Below are 23,068 nucleotides of genomic sequence, written 5' to 3'. Positions count from 1 at the left end.
CAATCACTCGACACTAGTTGGTTTCCACAATCAATGACTTCCCCCCCCCATACCGTAATATCCACATCTGCCCCCAAACCGTAATATCCACATCTCCCCCCCCCCATACTGTAATATCCATATATCCCCCCCATACTGCAAGAATATACACATCTGCCCCCCATACTGTAATATACACATCTGCCCCCCATACTGTAATATACACATCTGCCCCCCATACTGTAATATACACATCTGCCCCCATGCTGTAATATACACATTTGCCCCCATGCTGTAATATACACATCTGCCCCCATACTGCAAGAATATACACATCTGCCCCCATGTGTACATTACAGCATGGGGGCAGATGTGCATATTCTTGCAGTATGGGGGCAGATGTGTATATTAAAGCATGGGGGCAGATGTGTATATTACAGCATCTGACCCCATGCTTTAATAATATATACACACACATCTGCCCCCATGCTTTTATATACACACACATCTGCCCCCATGCTTTTATATACACACACATCTGCCCCCATGCTTTTATATACACACACACACACATCTGCCCCCATGCTTTTATATACACACACACACACATCTGCCCCCATGCTATTATATACACACACACACATCTGCCCCCATGCCTTTATACACACACATCTGCCCCCATGCTTATACACACACACATCTGCCCCCATGCTTATACACACACACACATCTGCCCCCATGCTTATACACACACACATCTGCCCCCATGCTTATACACACACACACACATCTGCCCCCATGCTTATACACACATCTGCCCCCATGCTTATACACACATCTGCCCCCATGCTTATACACACATCTGCTTCAATGCTTATACACACATCTGCCCCCATGCTTATACACACATCTGCCCCCATGCTTATACACACATCTGCCCCCATGCTTATACACACATCTGCCCCCATGCTTATACACACATCTGCCCCCATGCTTATACACACATCTGCCCCCATGCTTATACACATCTGCCCCCATGCTTATACACACATCTGCCCCCATGCTTATACACACATCTGCCCCCATGCTTATACACACATCTGCCCCCATGCTTATACACACATCTGCCCCCATGCTTATACACACATCTGCCCCCATGCTTATACACATCTGCCCCCATGCTTATACACACATCTGCCCCCATGCTTATACACACATCTGCCCCCATGCTTATACACACATCTGCCCCCAAGCTCTAATATAAAGAATGCTTCGTCCGCTCTTACCTACATCAGGCAGACCCGTCGGCAGAGAGGCTGATGGACAAGTGCGCACGGGAATATAATACTAGCAGGGCGGGCGATGATGACGTCAGTGCGCCGCTACTTGGTCCAAGATGGCCGCGGCTCCGGAGCTAGGCCGAAGCCGCGGCCTTTCCTATGGGCGAGACCGCGGAGCTCACTCCGCGGATCGTCGATCGATCAAAATAATTTTCGTCGATCAAAGAAATTAACGATTAATCGAACAATTAATCGTTAATTTCCGCAGCCCTAATATATATACACACATATATACATATACACACACACACACACGCACACACACACACACACACACACACACACACACACAGAATGATCACTGTGATTGGCTGTCACAGTGATTATTCAATGAGGAAGTTTTCTGATTGGCCCCTGATTGTAGGATCAGGAGCTCCTCTTTCTGCAGACATCAGGTCGCATGGGGGCTGTGCACAAGAGTATTTAAGTATTTAAGAGGGAGGAGAAACTGTAGGCAACCTGGACATACAGGAGACGCCTTGTGTACAGTGGAGGAGCTTTTTTAGACATGTCTAAGTAGGCAACTAGTTAATTGCTGATTGGTGCAGGAACTGGGTAAAGAGGCCTTAAAATCCCTACTCTTAATGCGAGAATTTTTTGCAAGAGTATTCGCTTACCCCAGTTATGCAAAGCCAAGGATCAATCCCACAGATCAACACTTTCCTATCTTGCAGCAAAATGTTCCTTTTGTTTCTCAAAGTCTGGTTCCAGTTCCCACACCAACAAGTCTTCTTACAACCCCTCTGGCTCAGAAGGTACTATGTGTCAATGGCAATCGAAGAGATCCAGGTCTACAGATAAATCAATCACTGCAAGCTGATCCACTACCACATTTTACATCAGAGGTAGGGAGACACACATTTTTTTGGTAACTCACATAACTGATGCATTCCTGCGGGAGGCGATACCAAGGTTTACAAAATAGAGTTTCACCTGTTTCTTCAACTTAGATTTTTCCCTTTGCATCTTCTCATGTCTCAGCAACATTGAAAGGACCTCCTGTTCAGTCATTTAGAGATTATTGTTTCAGGGGGTTATTATTTCCAAAACTCCAACTGTTCTGTTTTTATTCAAATTTGGTTTTCATTTCCCAAAACCCAAAAAACGCATTTAACACCTTTGTACACCCTCACAGTTTTATCCCAAATCTATTTGGTCAGTTTTTGTCTTTTTGGTTTCCTTTACAGGTCATCAGCAACTCTGCGCTTTGTGGTGGGTGACAACCAATATGAGTTTGTAGCCATTCTCTTTGGCCTTGCCCTGGCTACTCAAATCTATTCTGCATCCAAGAGGTACCGGTAATCGGGGAGTCACTGGTACAACCTCCAACTGTGAGGAAAGTGCCCTCTGAATTTAACCTTCAATGTGTTAATCACATTGCAGATGCTGAAGAACTTTGTATGGATCCTGATCATCAAGATATCTTCAAGATTCTGTCACCTCAGTACTTGGGCATTCTCTGGATTGGTCTCAAAGAGTGTGAAACACCAACTTTGTTCATCTGTTAGCTGTTGCTCTATGGCCTCTACCAGATCGACCAGATATTTATCTCAAACACTGATTTTCCACCCTACTTCTTGCTAACTTTGATGGTCTAGCTATTGACGCTTGAGCTCTGAGAAACAGGGGCTTATTAGATGAAGGCCCCGTACTCACGACCAAACATGTCTGCTGAAACTGGTCCGCGGACCAGTTTCAGCAGACATGTTTGGCCGTGTGTAGGCCCGAGCGGACCATTTTCGGGCGGATCGGACAGGTTTCCAGCGGACAACTGTTTCCTGGACTTGCTTTAAAACAGTCCGCTGGAAACCTGTCCGCCCGGACATGTACGGTCGTCTGTACAGACCTACCGTACATGTCCTGCCGCCCGCCATCCCTCGCATGCGTCGAATGACTTTGACGCATGCGTGGAAGCCTTTTAAAGGCAGGCAACCCACATCGCCGCGTCATCGACGCGGCGACACCGCGGACACGCCCCGCGTATTGTTTACGCGCGGACCTCTGTTCGATGGTGTGTACGGCCATCGAACAGAAGTCCCCGGGCAGTCCCCGGGCAGACATGTCCGATGAAAACGGTCCGCGGACCGGTTTCATCGGACATGTTTGATCGTGAGTACTCGGCCGAAGTATTGTCGACCTTGGATAAAGCTCATATTTTCAAGGTTTATGACTAGGTGATAGACATAGTTTCATTGGTATGAGTGGGAGTTTTCCCCTGTGCTGTTTTGCTAGGCCATAATTTCTTCTTCCTTCCAATTGTGGGTAGAATATTATTTGCCCCTTACTACCATCTTAAAACTGCACTAGAGCTGCACGATTCTGTCTAAAATGAGAATCGCAATTTTTTTGCTTAGAATAAAGATCACGATTCTCGCGGCATAACATCATCTTTCACATTATACAAAAAAACTGTTTATTTTTCTTCAATTCATTAAAGTGTATTTTTTCCAAAAGAATTGCGTTTGAAAAACTGCTGCGCAAATACAGTGTGACCTAAAATATTGCAACAACCGCCATTTTATTCTCTAGGGTCTCTGCTAAAAAAATTATATACAGTGTTTGGGGGGTTCCAAGTAATTTTAACTTGTAAGCAACAAATGTCAGAAAAAGTTTTAGGGCCAGATTCTCGTAGATCGGCGTATCTTTGCGCGGGCGTAACGTATCCGATTTACGTTACGCCTCCACAATTTAGACGGGCAAGTGCTGTATTCTCAAAGCACTTGCTCCTTAAGTTGCAGCGGCGTATAGTAAATAGGCCGGCGTAAGCCCGCCTAATTCAAATTTGGAACAGGGGGGCGTGTGTTATGTAAAATAACCATGACCCGACGCGATTGACGTTTTTCACGAACGTCGCATTGCGCCGTCCGTGGACATATGCCAGTGTGCATTGCTCCAAATACGCCGCAAAGACGTATTGGTTTTGACGTGAACGTAAATTACGTCCAGCCCCATTCACGGACGACTTACGCAAACAACGTAAATTTTTCAAATTTCGTCGCGGGAACGACAGTAATACTTAACATTGGTACGCCGCATATACGCCTCATATAGCAGGGGTAATGTTACGCCGGGAAAAGCTTAACGTAAACGGCATATCTGTACTGCGTCAGCCAGGCGTACGTTCGTAAATTCGCGTATCTAGCTGATTTACATATTTCTAGGCGTAAATCAGCGTACACGCCCCTAGCGGCCAGCGTAAATATGCAGTTACGATCCGACGGAGTAAGAGACTTACGCCGGTCGGATCTAATAGAAATCTATGCGTAACTGATTCTAAGAATCAGGCGCATAGATACAACGGCACAACTCAGAGATACGACGGCGTATCTGGAGATACGCCGTCATATCTCCTTTGTGAATCTGGGCCACAGTGTTTAAGTAGTTAAAGGGGTTCTAAAGCTTCCCGTTTTTTCACCTTAATGCATCCTGCAATGTGAATGCGCTGGCTTCTCGGCCCGGACTTCTCGGCTGTTTTTAGCTCTTCATTAGAAGATGGCTCCCACTGCTATCAATCAAATCAATGAAACGGTGCGCCGGGGCGGGGCCGAGTGATACACTGGAACGCGCCCGCAAGCTAACCCTCTTGGGAGAGCGCTTCCCAGAAGGGGGTTAGTTCTTGCGGAGAGGAGCCGAGACAGTTGCCGAGGGACCCCAGAAGACGAGGATCAGGGCCACTCTGTGCAGACGAGGTGACTTTGACCGTATCCTCCAACAAAAAGAGAAGTGGTGGGTATATCGCCTCAAATCACTAGTCCCCGTTGGCTTGAACACTGAATTAAACCTACAAGTCTTTCTAAACCCATAAGATAACTTTGATTATGTCGTTCCTTATCCCAGGAGATATAAACTGTGATGTACTTTGGGACATTTTGCACACTATTAAAGTATATTCTGGCTACTCCCACCTCCTATATTCACAACACCTCTGATACATGATTGTCATATGCCCAAAACAAACAACTAAAAGTGAAGCCTTGACGACTGTCAGGTTACTCATACTGTCCAAATTAAACTTAAATTTATAACCTCTATCTGTATACATATTCGCTCCCACCTGCTCCTGGAAGTCAGTAATTCCCGCTGCCATAGATCCAGATAAAGCGATTTAGATATTGAGTGTAACATGAGGAAACCATCACCATAATATTAGGTATGACATTAATAACCCGGATAATAATCGTTGTTTGGTCAGCCATCAAATATCTATGTCCCTTCCGTCTTCCCCCCCCTCCCTTTTCCTCACCCTCTCCCCTGCCGTGCACTTCCTCCCTTTCCCCCACTGTGCTCCTATTCCAAAATTGAACACCGTTGTTCAAAATAAGCCATATCAAATGAAGAAAGAAAAACTAGCATGTAAATAAATTAATTCTTTTGATATTCAAAGTAATCTACTTCACTTAATCTCCATGACCACCATAACGCCGGGTATTCCATGAAGTAGGCCAACGTCAGCACGCACTGCTTTGGTGTCAGTATCAGCTGTGGATTTTGCATAAAAACATCCAGCAGCTGACATCTCATTACGTCCAGGAAGAAGCTACGCCATTGGCTACGGCGAAACGCGTCGACGTCATCACCAGACGCTGCCCATGTGACCTGTCCATGTGATTCAATCTAAACCAGGAAGGAACACCGAGGAACGCGGAGGAACGTGAGACGGAGACGGCGATTGAGACATTATACCGGGCTATTTAGCCCACGCTCTGGATACGGGGTAACTTAACTCCCATCCCAACCGAGTCACTTGTACTCTCGGATACAACATTTGGGATAATCAACCAGAGGTTTGCCAATACTGGACTCAGTATCATCATGATCAGTTCATAGAATGAATGAAGCTCAACAAAGGTCTGTAATCAACTTACATTTTTGAACGTTACTGTTTGGAGCCATTTGGATGACTACATCCTCCGAAATTTCACAACATCTAAACCTGCCATTGTCAGATACATTTGGGGACATAGTTGCTTCAATTTGATAAGCAACACAACGTATATGACCCCTGGAAATTGAGTCATACCTTATATAATTGACATGCGGCAGTACTGTCACGGCTCTGCTTACTCAGGGTAAATATATTCAGAAGTGGCGGTGTGTGATAACACACACCCCCACTATCTACACTACTTACATGAAATATATCTGTGCATTTCCAGATATTGAATACTTTTTGTGCACTGCATCAATGTTATTCAAATCACTGAATACTTACCCTGATTGCCAAGTTATATACTGCATAACCTTATTTCAGACCAAGTGAACTATCATTCATCCGAATGATCATTGATCCATTACCATCCAATATAGAGTGATAATTTTGAGACTAGGTGCACCGATGCACCCTTCACGTGAGGAAACACTCTATCATCAACGGTGAACTTATTCATAGTCCATTATCCAACTCTTCAGTCCAGTGACATTTGTTGCAACATCATTACCTCAATCCCTATACCTCCCCCCGTCTCCCTCCCACACCTCCACCCCCTTCCTCCCTCCCTTAGGGTTCAGTCATTGGTCAGTACACTATTATGGCCAACATTGGCAGTCCCACGTTAATCCAATATTGAACAACATATACCCCAATACCTTACTTATTATATATAGTGACTAAAACCAATGACTGACCCCGACAGAGTCCGGACAGCGTCCAGTGTTAATGTTTGTCTACTGTATGTCCTGTATGTTATGTGTGCTCATGGTTAGACGTACCCAATACCATGCTTTTTTAATTGTGTTGTGATATTCAATGTGATCCTACTGATTAAATTATAATCGGAATAAACTCTTTGATACTATCCCCTGAGTTTATTATTCCTAGGATCGGGATCAATTAAGTGTAGCCTATTGTAACCCCTTTTCTCTTCCTCTGATCTTATCTAAGATCAATTTTCATCTTCTCTTACCCCTGATCTTTGTTATCTGCCAATTTTGATAACTGCACGGTGGAGGCAAGTATGACGTTTGTTATATAAAAAAAAATGTGCTGGCTTCTCGGCCCGGACTTCTCGGCTGTTCTCAGCTCTTCATTGGATGATTGATTGTTTCTCTTTGGACTGCTTGCTACAACGAAGCGGTTGTGAGGTGGTAGTGGATATAGCCCTAAAGGGTTAGGCATTCAGTTGTATATGTACCTAGTGTCCATTTCCCCTGCAGGTGGCAGTATAACCATAGGTTGCTAGTTTTCATCAAGTTGTGCCCTTCTTTTAGTAGCTGCCCTGCAACGTGAGACTCTTTTATGTATATGTGAATTCATGTACAAAGATTTGCCTTACCCCCTTCTACTTCCCATACCTCATTAAGGTCCCCAGACCTCTGTAAGGTCACCCACCAGATTGATGAAAAAATGCTGAGGGAAGGGTGGGGCTTAACACTATTTCCTGTTTGTGGAACATCTAGTGTTTCTAGGTTCCTGGAGCACTCTGGAAAATGAATGAGGCTGTGTAAAGGCCCCTAGCATCAGAGAGGCACTTTACTGTGCTTGGAGGTTTGCTTTACCCACACATGTTCTATTAATGCAGATGGAAATCAATGGCTATTGTTTACATTCATTTGGATTCACTCCCTTGAGGACAGGAAGTGAGATATTTCATGTATTCACACTTTACTAATGCAGACCAGAGGTGATGCTGGAGATATACATATTGGGGTGTGCATTTCAATAGCAGGCAATGATCTGGCTCCCACCTCTCCAAGGAAAGACCCACACTGTGGGGTGTTCATGTTTCTGTTTAACTTTTATTTATTTTAATTAAATATACCAAAGCAGAAAAAAACGAATGAATTATACAGGGGCAGGTAAACTCCAGACAATAAAACATGCTTAAAATTCAACAATATGACTTCAACTACCCATTTGTTTTCTCAGACTTTTCTTGACCCAGCTGTATGCTTTACCGTGACACAAAGAGTTATTTGACTTATCTTAGTTATTTGATCTTATCTGTAAAAATACCAGTGAAAACAGCCAACAGTTAATGGTCCCTTACCTTGAATCACATCTCGTCTGCAGTCATTCAGATTCCATGTAATAACATAATCCCTTGAAGCAGAGCAAGCCAGCCATTGATCCCCATCCTGTTTTATTGCCACTGCATTTATGGGCTGGTGATGACCTTTTAGAATCATGGGCTGCAAAATATGCACAAAAACAAAATATATAGAATATCTTAGTAAAATTGTACACTGTTCAATACATATATTTTTGCTTTTTCCTTCAAGAAAATCAGCAAAAAGCAATAAGACATATTCCACTCAAGACTAGTATTTTGGTTTTCCATGCCAGGGATCCCGTCTTAAGCTGTAGTGCCCCTAACCGAATTTAGTGTAACCAGCCTGAGCTTGATTGTTATTATCTGGTTTGGTTTTTCCTAAGCCCAATGACGTTACTTCTGCCTGCTACTGTTGAGTGTTCTTCAGTAGGTAGAGTGAGATGGTACAATTTTTTGGACTATCAATATTTATTCAGCCTTGGACAATCACTGGAGGGTCTATGCCAGGGATGTGGGCTGGAAAAAAAGGATAAATATTTGGAGAGACCTAGCAGAGTCCTTGCCTCCCAGATTAGTGGAAAATAAATATGTGTATACAGTACAAAAAAGGCACAAAACATAAAAAAATTGTCCAATGTACAAATATGCACCAATACACTCAAAGAAGTGCTCAAATGAATGAAAAACGAGAAAAAAATGTGTATAAAAGTCCACTAGTTGTAAAAAAGATGAATCCAATTCCAGAGTGTTAGGACACAGAAAAAGGGGGGATGTGTTGGGAAGATTGAAGCTGGAACAAATAGATGAATATTCACCACCACCAAAGGCATATAGGATAGACCTCTATCTGTGAGAAAACATAGTAATGGGGACCCTTACCAGATGAGGTGGACCTCCCCATGGCAAGGTCTTGATCGCCTGCAGATATAACCCTCTGCGGGGTCTTGGGTCCGTTTTGGGATGCCTGTATGTCAACATTATGATCTTCCTCTTTACCGCAGATATCGCTTCTCCGTCCGGTATATGAGCTATACCTACGCACTGACGTCACCACACTTTTACATGACCCCGGAATCATGGTTGTTTGCCTAGGAATTTTTATGCCGTTTTTTTTTTTTTTTTATTCCCTGTACAATTTTGAACTTCTTTGGAATAAACGACATAGGCCCGGATTCTCAGTGGAGATACGACGGCGTATTTCCAGATACGACGGCGTATTTCCAGATACGCCGTCGTATCTCTGTGTTGCGCAGTCGTATCTTGGCGCCTTAGAATCAGTTACGCATAGATTTCCCGTAGATCCGACTGGCGTAACTGTGTTACACGGTCGTATCGTAACTGCATATTTACGCTGGCCGCTAGGTGGCGCTTCCGTCGAATTCCGCGTTGAGTATGCAAATTAGCTAGATCCGCAAATTCACGAACCTACGCCCGGCCGACGCAGTACATTTACGCCGTTTACGTTAGGCTTTTCCCGGCGTATAGTTACCCCTGCTATATGGTGGCATAAGTGCGGCGTAACAATGTTAAGTATGGCCGTGTCCCGTGTCGAAATTTGAAAAAGTTACGTCGTTTGCGTAAGTCGTCCGTGAATGGGGCTGGACGTCATTTACGTCCACGTCGAAACCAATGACGTCCTTGCGGCGTAATTTGGAGCAATGCACACTGGGAAATTACCTTGCGGTTCACCTCATCCGTTAAGGGTCCCCATTACTATGTTTTCTCACAGAGAGAGGTCTATCCTATATGTCTTTGGTGGTGGTGAATATTCATCTATTTGTTCAATCTCCGCAACGCATCCCCCCTCTTTCTGTGTCCTAACACTCTGGAATTGGATTCATCTTTTTTACAACTAGTGGACTTTTATACACATTTTTTTCTCTTTTTTCATTCATTTGAGCACTTGAGTGTATTGGTGCATATTTGTACATTGGACAATTTTTTTATGTTTTGTGCCTTTTTTATACTGTATACACATATTTCTTTTCCACTAATATTCATATGCTGTTGGATATATGGTCTATTTGAGGTTCATCACCTTTGAGCCATTTGCACACTGAGTATTTGATCACTATATACAGGAATATAGATATTTCCTTTAGCGCGACTATCTTCTTTACACTTCTAATTCCTTTGCCTGGAGAAGGAAGCCAAAATCACGAAAGCATGTTCATTTCCTAGCTGCCATCTGTGCCTAGAGTGTTCTAAACGAGTCTCTGACAGAGGCCTGAAAAGTCCCAACTTGGTCTGTGACAGAGGTTGAAAAAAATGAAAGGTAACTATCTGTCTGGGCCTACAGAACCTACAATAGCCTGGGGCAGAGACATAATAAGTTCCACAGCTAACCTATGGCAAAAGTTACTGGAAGTTAATAGCCTTTTTGAGCGTGCAGAGTTCTTTAAGAAGTGTGGAGAGATTCTTGCAGCTGTGTTTTTAGGTAACCTGTACCCCTAACCCTAGGCAACCAAGACAAACAAGCCAGTAAAATTACAAAAAGGGATAATGACCTTGGTCGAATCTGGAGTCAAGGTCTTGACCAGATGGTACCTCACCCCCTCAAAGTTGGCCTCCTTTTTCCCTACAGCGAATCCTCTCTGTTTCCGCGGATGTCAGTTCACGGGCACCATGGCCCACACTTGGTGGGAGTGCCCTAGACTTAGGTCATTCTGGAGCAGGATGTTTACCCTGATCCAAAAGGTAACTTCTCACCAGCTTCCGAGAACCCCAGCTATAGCTCTTCTGAACTCTAACCTCCCTAGAATTCCCAAAGCAAGCCGCAAACTAATACATTTTATGCTGCTTGGGGCCAAGATGACCATAGCGAAGGCATGGAAACAACCCACGCTCTCCCTCTTGGCAGCCAAATGCAAGATCTCCTGGATCATGTCTCAGGAGAGACTAGCCAGCATATTAACCACTTAAGACCCAGACCATTATGCAGGTTAAGGACCATGCCCCTTTTTGCGATTCGGCACTGCATCGCTTTAACTGACAATTGCGCTGTCGTGCGACGTGGCTCCCAAACAAAATTGGCGTCCTTTTTTTCCCACAAATAGAGCTTTCTTTTGGTGGTATTTGATCACCTCTGCGGTTTTTATTTTTTGCACTATAAACAAAAATAGAGCAACAATTTTTTAAAAAATGCAATATTTTTTACTTTTTGTTATAATAAATATCCCCCAAAAATATATAAAAAAATGTTTTTTTTCCTCAGTTTAGGACGACACGTATTCTTCTACCTATTTTTGTTTAAAAAAAAAATCGAAATAATCGTTTATCGATTGGTTTGCGCAACATTTATAGCGTTTTCCATATAGGGGATAGTTTTATTGCATTTTTATTAATATTTTTTTTTTTACCTCTTAATGGCGGCGATCAGCGATTTTTTTCGTGACTGCGACATTATGGCGGAAAACATCGGACAATTTTGACACATTTTTGGGACCATTGCCAAATGCATTGTTTACTGTGAAAATTACAATTGCAGTTTAGGAGTTAACCACTAGGGGGCGCTGTAGGGGTTAAGTGTGACCTCATATGTGTTTCTAACTGTAGGGGGCGGGGCTGGACGTGTGACATCATTGATCGTCTTTCCCTATATCAGGGAACAAACGATCAATGACAGTGCCACAACGAAGAACAGGGAAGGTGTGTTTACACACACCTCTCCCTGTTCTTCAGCTGCAGTGACTGATCGGGGGACACCGGCGGCGATCGGGTCTGCGGGTCCCGCGAGCGCGGTCACGAGTGCGCCGCCGGCAGCGCGCTCGTGACCCCACGGCTGGGCTTAAAGAGACACGTACAGGTACGTGATTGCGCCCAGCTGTGCCATTCTGCCGACGTATATCGGTGTGAAGGGGTCCTTAAGTAGTTAACTGACACGGTCCCAAAGTTTGAAACCGTCTGGGACCATTGGTCCCTACATGTGGGGGTTCTGCTTCGCCCAGGATTTCAGTCCCAATCGGAAACTGCTAGGGACGGACACTCTGCCCCCTCCCGGTAAGATCAGCTCTCTCTCTCCTTTTCTTTCTCTCTCTACGATACTCTTCTTTCACCTGCCTCTTTTTATTATGACTCCTTTTTGGTACTTTCCGACTCCTTATGGCATGTTTCCAGGCTTATAACTAGATTGTTTTTATGACAGATAGCGTGTTCCTCTGAGCCCACTGTAGCAATGTTATTAATACTGGTCTTCCGTCCTCATGGTCAATAGCTACCTTCGTGATCGGGGGGAACCCTCCGGGCTCCAGTTTTAGTAAATCAACCCCACAGTCTCATATAATACATCTAGTTACTAGTCTTGTATATTTTAGTAGCAGACCCAACACCTCCTTCTCTTACCTTCTGCTACTGAATATACCCAAAACTGTCCACACAAATAAAAATAGAAAAATGTTAAGTCATGTATTGTTGTCATTCACTATGCCCAGGTCCACGAGTGCACTGTTTTGATAAGTCATTGCCCTAGCTTCAGCATATTATTTTTGTTTTTGGTGTGTACATTAATCTTTGCATAAACGTTATCTAGTAACCAAGCAGCATAATTTCACAAAATTTCATAAATGACTTTAACTTTAAAAATGACTGTCTAAACAGTATTTTGACCATCTGCTACTTCTATCCCATCTAACATTTTCCTTGGGAGCAGAGACAAACATGCTTGATGGCAAGGATGACCTCCCTTCTGTAGATTGTGCTAAGAAGGAGAAACACCATGCAACATTTGCCCCCTGCTGGTAAGATAATAGACTTTCCCTAACATCATTTTACTGTTTAAAAACACTGATACCTAAAAATAAGAGGGATATTTTGGGGTCTATGTATTAAAAAAAAAAAAATGCTGTAAAAATGTGAATGTCAAAGATTTGCACAGCCCCAATGAAACTTGCCATATTTTGTGTAATATTTTGTGCACTATATTGTCAAAAGTATTGGGACACCTGCCTTTACACACACACAAATTTCAATGGCATCTCAGTCTCGTTTGACCATACTTCCAGAAGTGCATTTGTAAGGTCACAATTTATGGACCTTGCTTTTGTACTGGTGCGCAGTCATGTTGGAACAGCGAAGGGGCCATCCCCAAACTGCTCCCACAAAGTTGAAAGCATTAATTTGTCCAAAATGTCTATGATGACTCCTTAAGAGTTGCCTTCACTAGAACTAAGGGGCCCACTAACTAAGGGGCTAAGCCAAACCCCTGAAAAACAACTCCACACCATAATCCCCCCTCCACCAAATGATTTGGACCAGTGCACAAAGAAAGGTCCATAAAAACATGGATGAGCGAGTTTGGGGTGGAGGAACTTGACTGACCTGAGTCCTGACCTTAACCCGATAGAACACCTTTGGGGTAAATTAGAGCAGAGACTGCGAGCCAGGCCTTCTCGTCCAACATCAGTGCCTGACCTCACAAATACGCTTCTGGAAGAATGGTCAAACATTCCCATAGACACTCCTAAACCTTGTGGACAGCCTTCCCAGAAGATTTGAAGCCGTTATAGCTGCAAAGAGTGGGCCAACTCAATATTGAACCCTAAAGACTAATGCCCTATACATACGATCCGAATATCGTATGACAGATCGTACGACTTTTTTCGCCTAATAGTCGCAAATAGAAATTAAATAAGTTATTAACCACTTAAGGACCGCATAACGCCGATATACGTCGGCAGAATGGCACGGCTGGGCACAATCACGTACCTGTACGTGATTGCTAAATGCCCAGCTGTGGGTCGCGGGCGCGTGCCCGCGACCTGGTCCGAAGCTTCGTGACTGCGGGACCTGTGGACCCGATCGCCGCCGGAGTCTTGCGATAGTTCACAGGAGCTGAAGAACGGGGAGAGGTGTGTGTAAACACACCTTCCCCGTTCTTCACAGTGGCGCTGTCATTGATCGTCTGTTCCCTGATATAGGGAAAGGCGATCAATGATGTCACACGTCCAGCCCCGCCCCCCTACAGTTAGAAACACTTATGAGGTCACACTTAACCCCTTCAGCGCCCCCCAGTGGTTAACTCCCAAACTGCAATTGTCATTTTCACAGTAAACAATACATTTTTATAGCACTTTTTGCTGTGAAAATGACAATGGTCCCAAAAATGTGTCAAAATTGTCCGATGTGTCCGCCATAATGTCACAGTCACGAAAAAAAAAAAGCTAATCGCCGCCATTAGTAGTAAAAAAAAAAAATATTAATAAAAATGAAATAAAACTATCCCCTATTTTGAAAACGCTATCAATTTTGCGCAAACCAATCGATAAACGCTTATTGCGATTTGTTTTACCAAAAATAGGTAGAAGAATACGTATCGGCCTAAACTGAGGGAAAAAAATGTTTTTTTATATATTTTTGGGGGATATTTATTATAGCAAAATGTAAAAAATATTGAATTTTTTTCAAAATTGTCGCTCTATTTTTGTTTATAGCGCAAAAAATTAAAAACGCAGAGGTGATCAAATACCACCAAAAGAAAGCTCTATTTGTGGGAAAAAAAAGGACGCCAATTTTGTTTGGGAGCCACGTCGCACGACCGCGCAATTGTCAGTTAAAGTGAGGCAGTGGCGAATCGCAAAAAGGGGCCTGGTCCTTTACCTGGATATTGGTCCGGGTCTTAAGTGGTTAAAGTCATGAAAATTCTCGTACAACAGAAAATGCATTTGTGTTGTATTTTCAGACGACAACTGTACTGACTGAAAAAAAAAATTGTACGATGTCCGATAAAATAATATCAGGTCAACTGTCATGATCGGCTCTCGAAAAGTCCTGTACTAACGATCCAATTATAGTACGATTATTCGTACGATATTTGGATCATGTGTACGGGCCATAAGACTGGGATGCCCTTAAAGTTTATGTGCGTGTAAAGGCAGGTGTCCTAATACTTTTGACAAGGTAGTGTATGTTGTAATTATCATAACCATCTAGTGGCCATGATTTGGTATTTTTTTTATATCTCAATCAAGAAAAAATGCATTATGACCACTAGATGGCTCTTACCATCATAGAAGATAATTATACAGTATTACACAGAATATTATGGATGGGTCTGTGTTCTATAGAGGGCTGAATGTCAGTTTTACTGCACTACACTGGATTGTGCTAGTTCACTGTTCACTGGTATCATAACTTTTAGATCAACTTGGGAGCATGCAGTAAAGAATTGCAAAGCTGCAAATGAATTGAGTAAGCATTAACACCCCAAAAAGGAGGGAGACAGAAGCAGCACAAGGTGCCAGTCAGCTGTACTGCAGTACAAGGAGCCACGCTGACTGGTTGTTACAGCAGAGTGACATAGATGAGCTCATGAGTGTGCTGCTTTTCCTTTGACTGTCCAGTCAAGGGGTGGAGGCAAGGTGTTTGGATTTAGATACTCTATGAGAGTAGCGTGCTAACCATTACCTGTTCATGTGGGCTGGCTGTGTCCCAGATGCAGAGCTCATTTTTATTCAATGGGAAAGCACAGTACTGATGGGTACATGCAATCTGTACATGGGATAGAGGCGAGGTGGATACTGTAGATCGCTTCTCATAAACCATAGGCCGAACAAACATATCATCCTTGGAAGATGTTTCAGTCATCCTTTTCATTAATAAAAACCTACAATAATAGAAATTATTAGCAAACAAATTGTTAAACACAAACATTATAGCGCTGATTGATCTGTGACTGAGAATAAACAGCAGTGTCTGCATTTGGAAACGCAGTATACTACCATTTAGAAATACATAAATATATTGTCAGTATTGCATTATATATATATATATATATATATAGTATATTTTTATTTTTGCTGTTCTCTGTATGTAAAACGTTACTTCACAAGTGTTATTACCGTCTTTTGCTCCTAAAATATGGCTACTTTGCGGCTGGTGTTAACAATACGTTCCTAAGGCCCCTTTCACATGTACGGATCCCGTGAGGATCCGTACATGTGTATCCGCTTGCTCAGCGGGGGGATCGCCCTGTTGATCCCCTCTGAGCTGACAGATGACAGGGCGGTCCCCGCACACTGTGCAGGGACCAGAACTCCGCTCTCCCCTATGGGGGGATCGGATGAACACGGACCGTCTGTCTGTGTTCACCCGATTCGCTCTGCAGACGGATGGAAAAATAGGATTTTCCTCCGTCTGCAGAATCGGAGGATTGCAGACACGGATGAGATCGGGTGCCAGTGGATGATCATCCGCTGACACCCGCTATCTCATAGGGATCAATGTATGTCCCTTTTTTATCCGTAAACGGATGGATGAAAAAGTGGACACACTGTCCGCAGGTTTGAAAGGGGCCTAAAGGGCATTTACAGGGTGGTAATCCTCCATAGGAGCTGTGGCAAGGAAAAGACGTTCACCAGAAAATAGAAAACATGAGAGATGGTAGAGCGCTTATGGTTTAGTAAATATATATAATTTTGGGGGATTTTTGGTGTAATGCAGTGGTGTATCATACATGTGTGCAGGGTGTTCACTGCACACGTGCCCCCGAGGGGGGGGCACTGTGGCGCACACATGTATGATCCCTTGGTTGACAGTCAGGGATGATCGGTGTGGCGGGAGGGACAGCTGCAAGCACCGATTTCCCTGTATAGCCTTCAGTGAAGCCGCTTTCCTCCTCTCCCTCCCGGGGCTGTCAGCTGAAATGCTATACAGGGAGATCGGTGCTTGCAGCTGTCCCTCCCGCCGCACCAATTATCCCTGACTGCCCCCCGTGTCCTCCTCCTCCTCCAGCCCCCATGTCCTCTGCCCCCCCCCCCCCTGTGTCCTCCTTTTCCAGCCCCCTTTGTGCCCCCCTCCTCCCCCCACAGCTGGCTTCCCTTCACTCCTCTCCCACCAGCTGCTGGGGGGATGTGTCAGGATGGAGAGCGGAGGAAGGGGCCGGTAAATATGTCATTTACCGGCCCCTTCCTTGTCTGAATTGGACACAGAGAGCGATCGCTACTGATTACTTCTGTGTCCTGTGATAACTGAGCAGAGTAACCTGTGCTTACTCTGCTTCAGTTTATGAGTCTATTTATCTTCAATGCTGAGGCTGCTGAGAAAGGGGCTGGGGAATCTGTGTCATCATCATGGCTCCGGCCAGTCACAGAGCCGGAGCCTGCAAACTCAGAAGCAAGATGGGTGAAGATGGAAGCGGCTGCAGCACTGACATTGAAGAGCTGGAACAGCTTTGTTTTAAGGTAAGTTTCACATAATGTGCTAGTATGTGATGCATACTAGCACATTATGATTTTACCTTGCAGGGGAGGGAAAAAAAGAGCAGCGGTATACAACCGCTTTCATGTGAAGAAAGTCTGGCTGGCCACACCATAAAATCACCTTTATTGATACTAGAGCTATGATTAAGTGCTCAGAACAGCATGAAACACATTGACTGTATGCTATATCCCTCATTTGTACATTGTGGATTGTCGTTATTCATTTTGTATCAATAAAGGTGATTTTATGGAAGTGCGACCAGACAGATTTCTTCACATTGTAATTCCTGTGAGGTACAGGGCCAGACCCCATCAGTGTGCAGTGGCGGTGGGACAAGTGAAGACTCACCTTGGGCGATGTTTCACTCTCTAGAGTAGAAATCGTCCAGTGAGGACACTGGTTGTAAAAGCCTATACATGGGGCAGGAATAGGAATAAATATATAAACTGACAACTCTGGGTATTATCTTAGGGCTAGTTCACATTTGTGGTTGGGGGGAGGTAAAACCACGTGATTGGGCCATGCTTTTACTGCCGCCCAACCGCAACCCCTTAGCTGAAAAGGCATGCTGCAACTGTGATGCTTTGCTTCGCAGCCAAATTTATACCCCCTGTCATGTTCTGCATGCACTACCTCCTGCTGAATGTGACCCATTCATGTGAATGGGGCTGCGTTGCAATTCCCCTACAACCATGTTCCTCTGAAAAGCAATCCAAGTGCAGATTGGTTTTCAGAGGAGCAGCGGTCCTTGATGCTAGTGTGAACGTGCTCTAATTGCATACTTATATTGGTCCAGTTTGGACGAATGTAAGTATGCATATTCCATACCTGGGGAAGCTGACAATCACTGTAGTGACACAGTATAGTGATCACTGAGATCTTCCAAGTCCTATGTCAGGGATATGCAATTAGCGGACCTCCAGCTGTTGCAAAACTACAAGTCCTATCATGCCTCTGACTCTGGTGTCATGCTTGTGGCTGTCAGAGTCTTGCTGTGCCTCATGGGAATTGTAGTTCTGCAACAGCTGGAGGTCCGCTAATTGCATATCCCTGTCCTATGTTGTGTGGCTTCTCCTCCGCACACCGCCATCCACAGAATGCCTTTTTTGTTGTTTTTTTCAATTAATGCAAGGCATTCTCTGATTGGACAAGGTGGTGAGGAGGGTGGTGACATCACAATCTCCACCTTGTCCAATGAAAGGGCATCTTGTATTCATTGAAAAAAAAATGTAAGTTGTTCTGTGAATTGTGTCAGTTCTGAGTGAGTGATCCCCTGTGGTCAGCATGCTCAGCGCAGAATCCAGAAGATTATGGTAGTATCTCCAACTACTACAGTGATCATCAGCTTTCATGGTGGTCCCTCGGGAATGAGACATGCATACTTACTGGAGTTGACCTTTAGCCCCCCTGTTCACATTGGGCCGATTTGACATGTGATTTGACATTGCCGACAATTGCACTGTCCGAATCGGTGCGAAGTCGTGGTTCCTTCGCTCGCGAAGTCAGACTGAAATGCGGGTTTGACATTATTCGGATTCAGCTAAACTTGAACGATTTTAAATCCGCCTTCAGTGTGAACCCAGGTTTAGGCACGGTTCACATATGTACGGACGCGGTTTCATCGCAAATGTTTCAAAAATCGCACAGGAAAAGCGCAATGCGGCCGCCCCCAGACATGAGAACCGGTTCCACGGAGAAAGCTGCTTTGGTGCCCATGTCATGCCAATCAGATGCAGTTTAAAATGTGAACCAAGCCTTCAACATTTTAATATAAACATATTTTGAAGAAATATATGTATAAGGACACATGCTTCCTTGTGAATTAATCCTACCGAGCTGTCCATACTAAAACTCCCCTTACATCCTAACCAATCAGCAGCTACAAACACACTTCTTACCTCGTCCAAGTCTCTTGTCAACAAAACCAGCATGCGTTCTGTATCCTAGCAACAGCACCGCCTTATCACAATACGGCGAGCCAGGAGGGTCAAATCAATGACGTCATGGGCACCTTCCTAGGACAGGACGATGTACCCGGCAGGGAACGTAGTTCCGAGACATCAAAACGGCTGCTGATACTAATATTTCTGCACATATTTAACAAATATATATATATTCCAAATATGTTTCCTCTTTAATTGTTTCCAGTGCGGTACGGAGGTAGGTGGTACAGTAATTGTCAGCTGGCGTTCGCTTAGGACCAGGACAGTATCTGGTTAAGCCACCAGGGGTCGCTATTACTCTTCCTTGAGTGTGGCCACAGGTGTGTTGTCACATTCGGCTCCCCATCACAGATTGCTCCGGAAGTGACGTTTTTCGTCATCGCCATCTTTCTACACCCAACACCATTGCACAGTAATGATAGAGTGTGAAGGGGGCAAGCGGACATCTTGTTACACCCACCGGAGTTTTACATTTCACAGTTATTTTCAACACAAAACAGAGCTTATATGCTTAATTACAGTATTTGGAAATCCGACGGACTGTTTACATGTTACATTTTTAAAAAAGCAGCAAACCTGCTGACCTTACTTGCCAATGTCACAGAACACCTCTGATTTTCACATTTAACATGTAAACAGTCAGTCGGATTTACAAATACTGTATTTAAACATAATAAGTTCAGTTTTGTGTTAAAAATAACTAAAATCTAAAACTCCGGTGGGTGTAACAAGATGTCCGCTTGCCCCGTTCACACTCTATCATTCCTGTGCAATGGTGTGGGGTGTAGCAAGATAGCGGCGATGAAACGTCACTTCCGGAGCAATCTGTGATAGGGAGCGGAATGTGACACTACACCGGTAGTTGGCACTGGTGGGAGTTTGTTAGAACCACAGAGGCGAGAGGGCTGGGTGATAGAACGAGTGAAGAGAAAGCGCTTGTGTGTGAAGATGGTGTGACTACGTACTGAATGCGATAGACTCATGCTCGTTTTTCCTCCTACACGAAGGAAAAGAAGACATTTATCGGAGTGGATAGAATGGCGTTTTAGCGATAAATAGAACTCCGGTGTTTCACTGTTTCGTCAGATTAGGCGACCCGTCAGAATGTGTAACGGAAGTAACGTTCTGTCGCCGCCATCTTGCTACACCCTGCACTCATCCATATTTAGTGGTTTTGTCCCGATACCACATTTTTAAGACCCAGTACAAGTACCGATACTTTTTTTTAAGTACTCGCCGATACCGATTACCGATACTTTTTTTTTTATGTCATGTGTCAGTATTTTTTTTTATTTTACAATAAAATGAATGGAGAGAAGACAGAGGCTCCCTGACTCTGTTCATTCGGAAAAGGTAGGAGCCGGGTTCAGCGGGGGACACAGAGCATGGTGGGGGCGAACAGAACCCAGGAGGATAGCAGTGGCATGGAGGGGGGGACACAGAGCGCGGAGGGGGAGAGCAGAACGGAGGGGGGGAACTGGAGGAGGATACAGGGAAAGTCAGGTATCGGGTGAAGTATCGGAGCATTTTCCCCGAGTACAAGTACTCGGGGAAATGCTTAGTATCGATACCGATACTAGTATCGGTATCGGGACAACCCTAATATTAAGGATACCCTGAGAAGGGGGAAAGCGGACATCTTGTTATACCCTCTGGAGTTTTAAATTTTACACTTATTTTTAACTACAAAGGAGTTGTATGAGTTCGTTTTTTTTTTATTATTTTTTAAACATGTCATACTTACCTCCACTGTGCAGCTCGTTTTGCACAGAGTGGCCCCGATCCTTGTCTTCTGGGGTCCCTCGTAGGGTGACCACAATTCCAAACTTCCATTCAGGGACACCCCCCCAAAAGAAGATGATTTTTGGAAAAAAAATTGTAGACTTTTGGGGCAGAGGCGTATGAAATCAGTGGGCCCATGTGGAATATCAAAAGTGGGCCCTAGGCTAGGGTGACCAGACATCCCCAGTTTCAGGGGACAGTCCCCTGATTGAGGACACTGTCCCTAGACCAAGTCTGTCCCTGGTTTTGTCCCCAGATTGGATTTAATAGGTGGCAAGGGCAATTTCAAAGACAGTCAGTGCAGAATTAAAATAAAACTAATTTAATTACACCCCCCGCCCCGCTCCGCCGTGCCTACTAGCATAGGGGGGTTGTATTTTTCCCATTATATGTGCCCCTTTCTGATGATCATGTGCTGGTCAGAGCGGAGGGAATATTTCTTCAGTTTTGGGCGCATGCCCATTCAGCTTCACTCGCATGTTCTTCTGCCTTGGCTCAAATCCTGGCCAGCCACCTGCCTTCCCTGGCAGAGTGATCTTCCTCCGCACTCCATCCAGGAGTAGCCTGGGCCCGAAGAGACTTGAGAGGCTGTGAGGCGGGCGGCGACGGGCAGAGAGTGCTGATTGCTGCCATTACTAGTAAACAAAAAATATGTATATATGTATTTAATTTTAAAAATCTGGTCACCTTACCCTAGGCATCAAGAAGAACAATAATATGACGCACAAAGCGTGGCGTGGTGAACAGTGGACATGTCTTAAATTGCACAAAATATTGGCTTAAAGGGTGTGTTAGTAAAGCGAGTCTGAGATGACTAATATAGTGCAGAATGTGGTAATGTTAAATAGGGAATGCAGAGTGTATGACGGGGGGTAGTATGTACAGGAGAGGAGTGCAGAGTGTATGGCGGGGGTAGTTAGTGGAGGAAGAGGAGTGAAATACCTCCTTGTCAGCCAGCCATTGCTATACCACCCTGGTCGTGGGGCACTCCGAAGGATGTAAGGGGCACTCTGTCAGATAGTACCTCCAGAGTGCCCCCTGCAGAGAGTCCCGAGGAGTGATGGCCATTAATCCATGCAAGTTGAATGTTACGAAAAGCAGAGCACACCACCCACCTCATGGCTGTGGTGTGGATAGAGGGACAGTGGGGTGGATAGGGGGACAGAGGGATGGATGGATGGAGGGACAGTGGGGTGGACGGAGGGACGGAGGGACAGTGGGGTGGACGGAGGGACAGTGGGAGGGATGGAGGGACAGTGGGAGGGATAGAGGGACAGTGGGGTAGATAGAGGGATGGAGGGACAGTGGGGTGGACGGTGGTGCTCAGTGATGGGATGTACACATACCTTTCTCCTGCTGTCCCGTTCTGCTGTGGGTTGCACTTCCTCCCTCTGGTCTACACTGGTTGCTGCTCCTTCTGCTGGGCTCCTGCAAGCGCTGCATTGACAGGGACGAGGGGGTCAGGTACCAGGTGGCCCCTGCGCTGCTTTGCTCTGCATGCAGAGCAGAGAGGGAGGGACTGAGGGAGCCTGAATTAGGGGGTGGAGCTAAGGTGGACGTCGGCATTCGGCAAGCGTCACTGGTTGCTAGGACACTGGTCCTAGCTGCCAATGACTTCAAGCAAATAATGCGGGAAGGAGGGGGGGGCGACAGGTGCCCGGCCCCGGGAGAGAAGACTAGGCGGAGCCAGCGCTATGGAGCTCGGTCCGCCCCTGTTCCGAGACTGTCAGTTTCATTCCGGGATCAGGGACAAATATGCAAATTACGGGATAATCCCGGGACACGTGGGCACCCTAGTCCCTCGGCGGCTGTCTCAGCTCCTCCTGCTTCTGGTAACCCC

General features: G+C 44.9%; 1 protein-coding gene across 1 annotated transcript in view; it reads right to left on the bottom strand.

Annotated features, from left to right (window-relative positions):
• Positions 1–19,457, bottom strand: part of WDR27 (WD repeat domain 27) — a 453,976-nt gene extending 434,519 nt beyond the window's left edge. The window contains exons 1-3 of the mRNA XM_040350915.1: positions 19,402–19,457; positions 15,710–15,908; positions 8,306–8,447 (exon numbers count right to left, since the gene is read on the bottom strand). Coding sequence (XP_040206849.1) covers positions 8,306–8,447; positions 15,710–15,898 — 331 coding nt within the window. The 5' untranslated portion in view covers positions 15,899–15,908; positions 19,402–19,457. The remainder of the gene's footprint in view (positions 1–8,305; positions 8,448–15,709; positions 15,909–19,401) is intronic.
• Between the last annotated feature and the right edge of the window lie 3,611 nt (positions 19,458–23,068).

The sequence above is a fragment of the Rana temporaria genome, chromosome 4, assembly GCF_905171775.1.
Source record: "Rana temporaria chromosome 4, aRanTem1.1, whole genome shotgun sequence".
NCBI classification, from domain to species: domain Eukaryota; kingdom Metazoa; phylum Chordata; class Amphibia; order Anura; family Ranidae; genus Rana; species Rana temporaria.
This window is presented reverse-complemented; position numbering and strand designations above follow the sequence as displayed.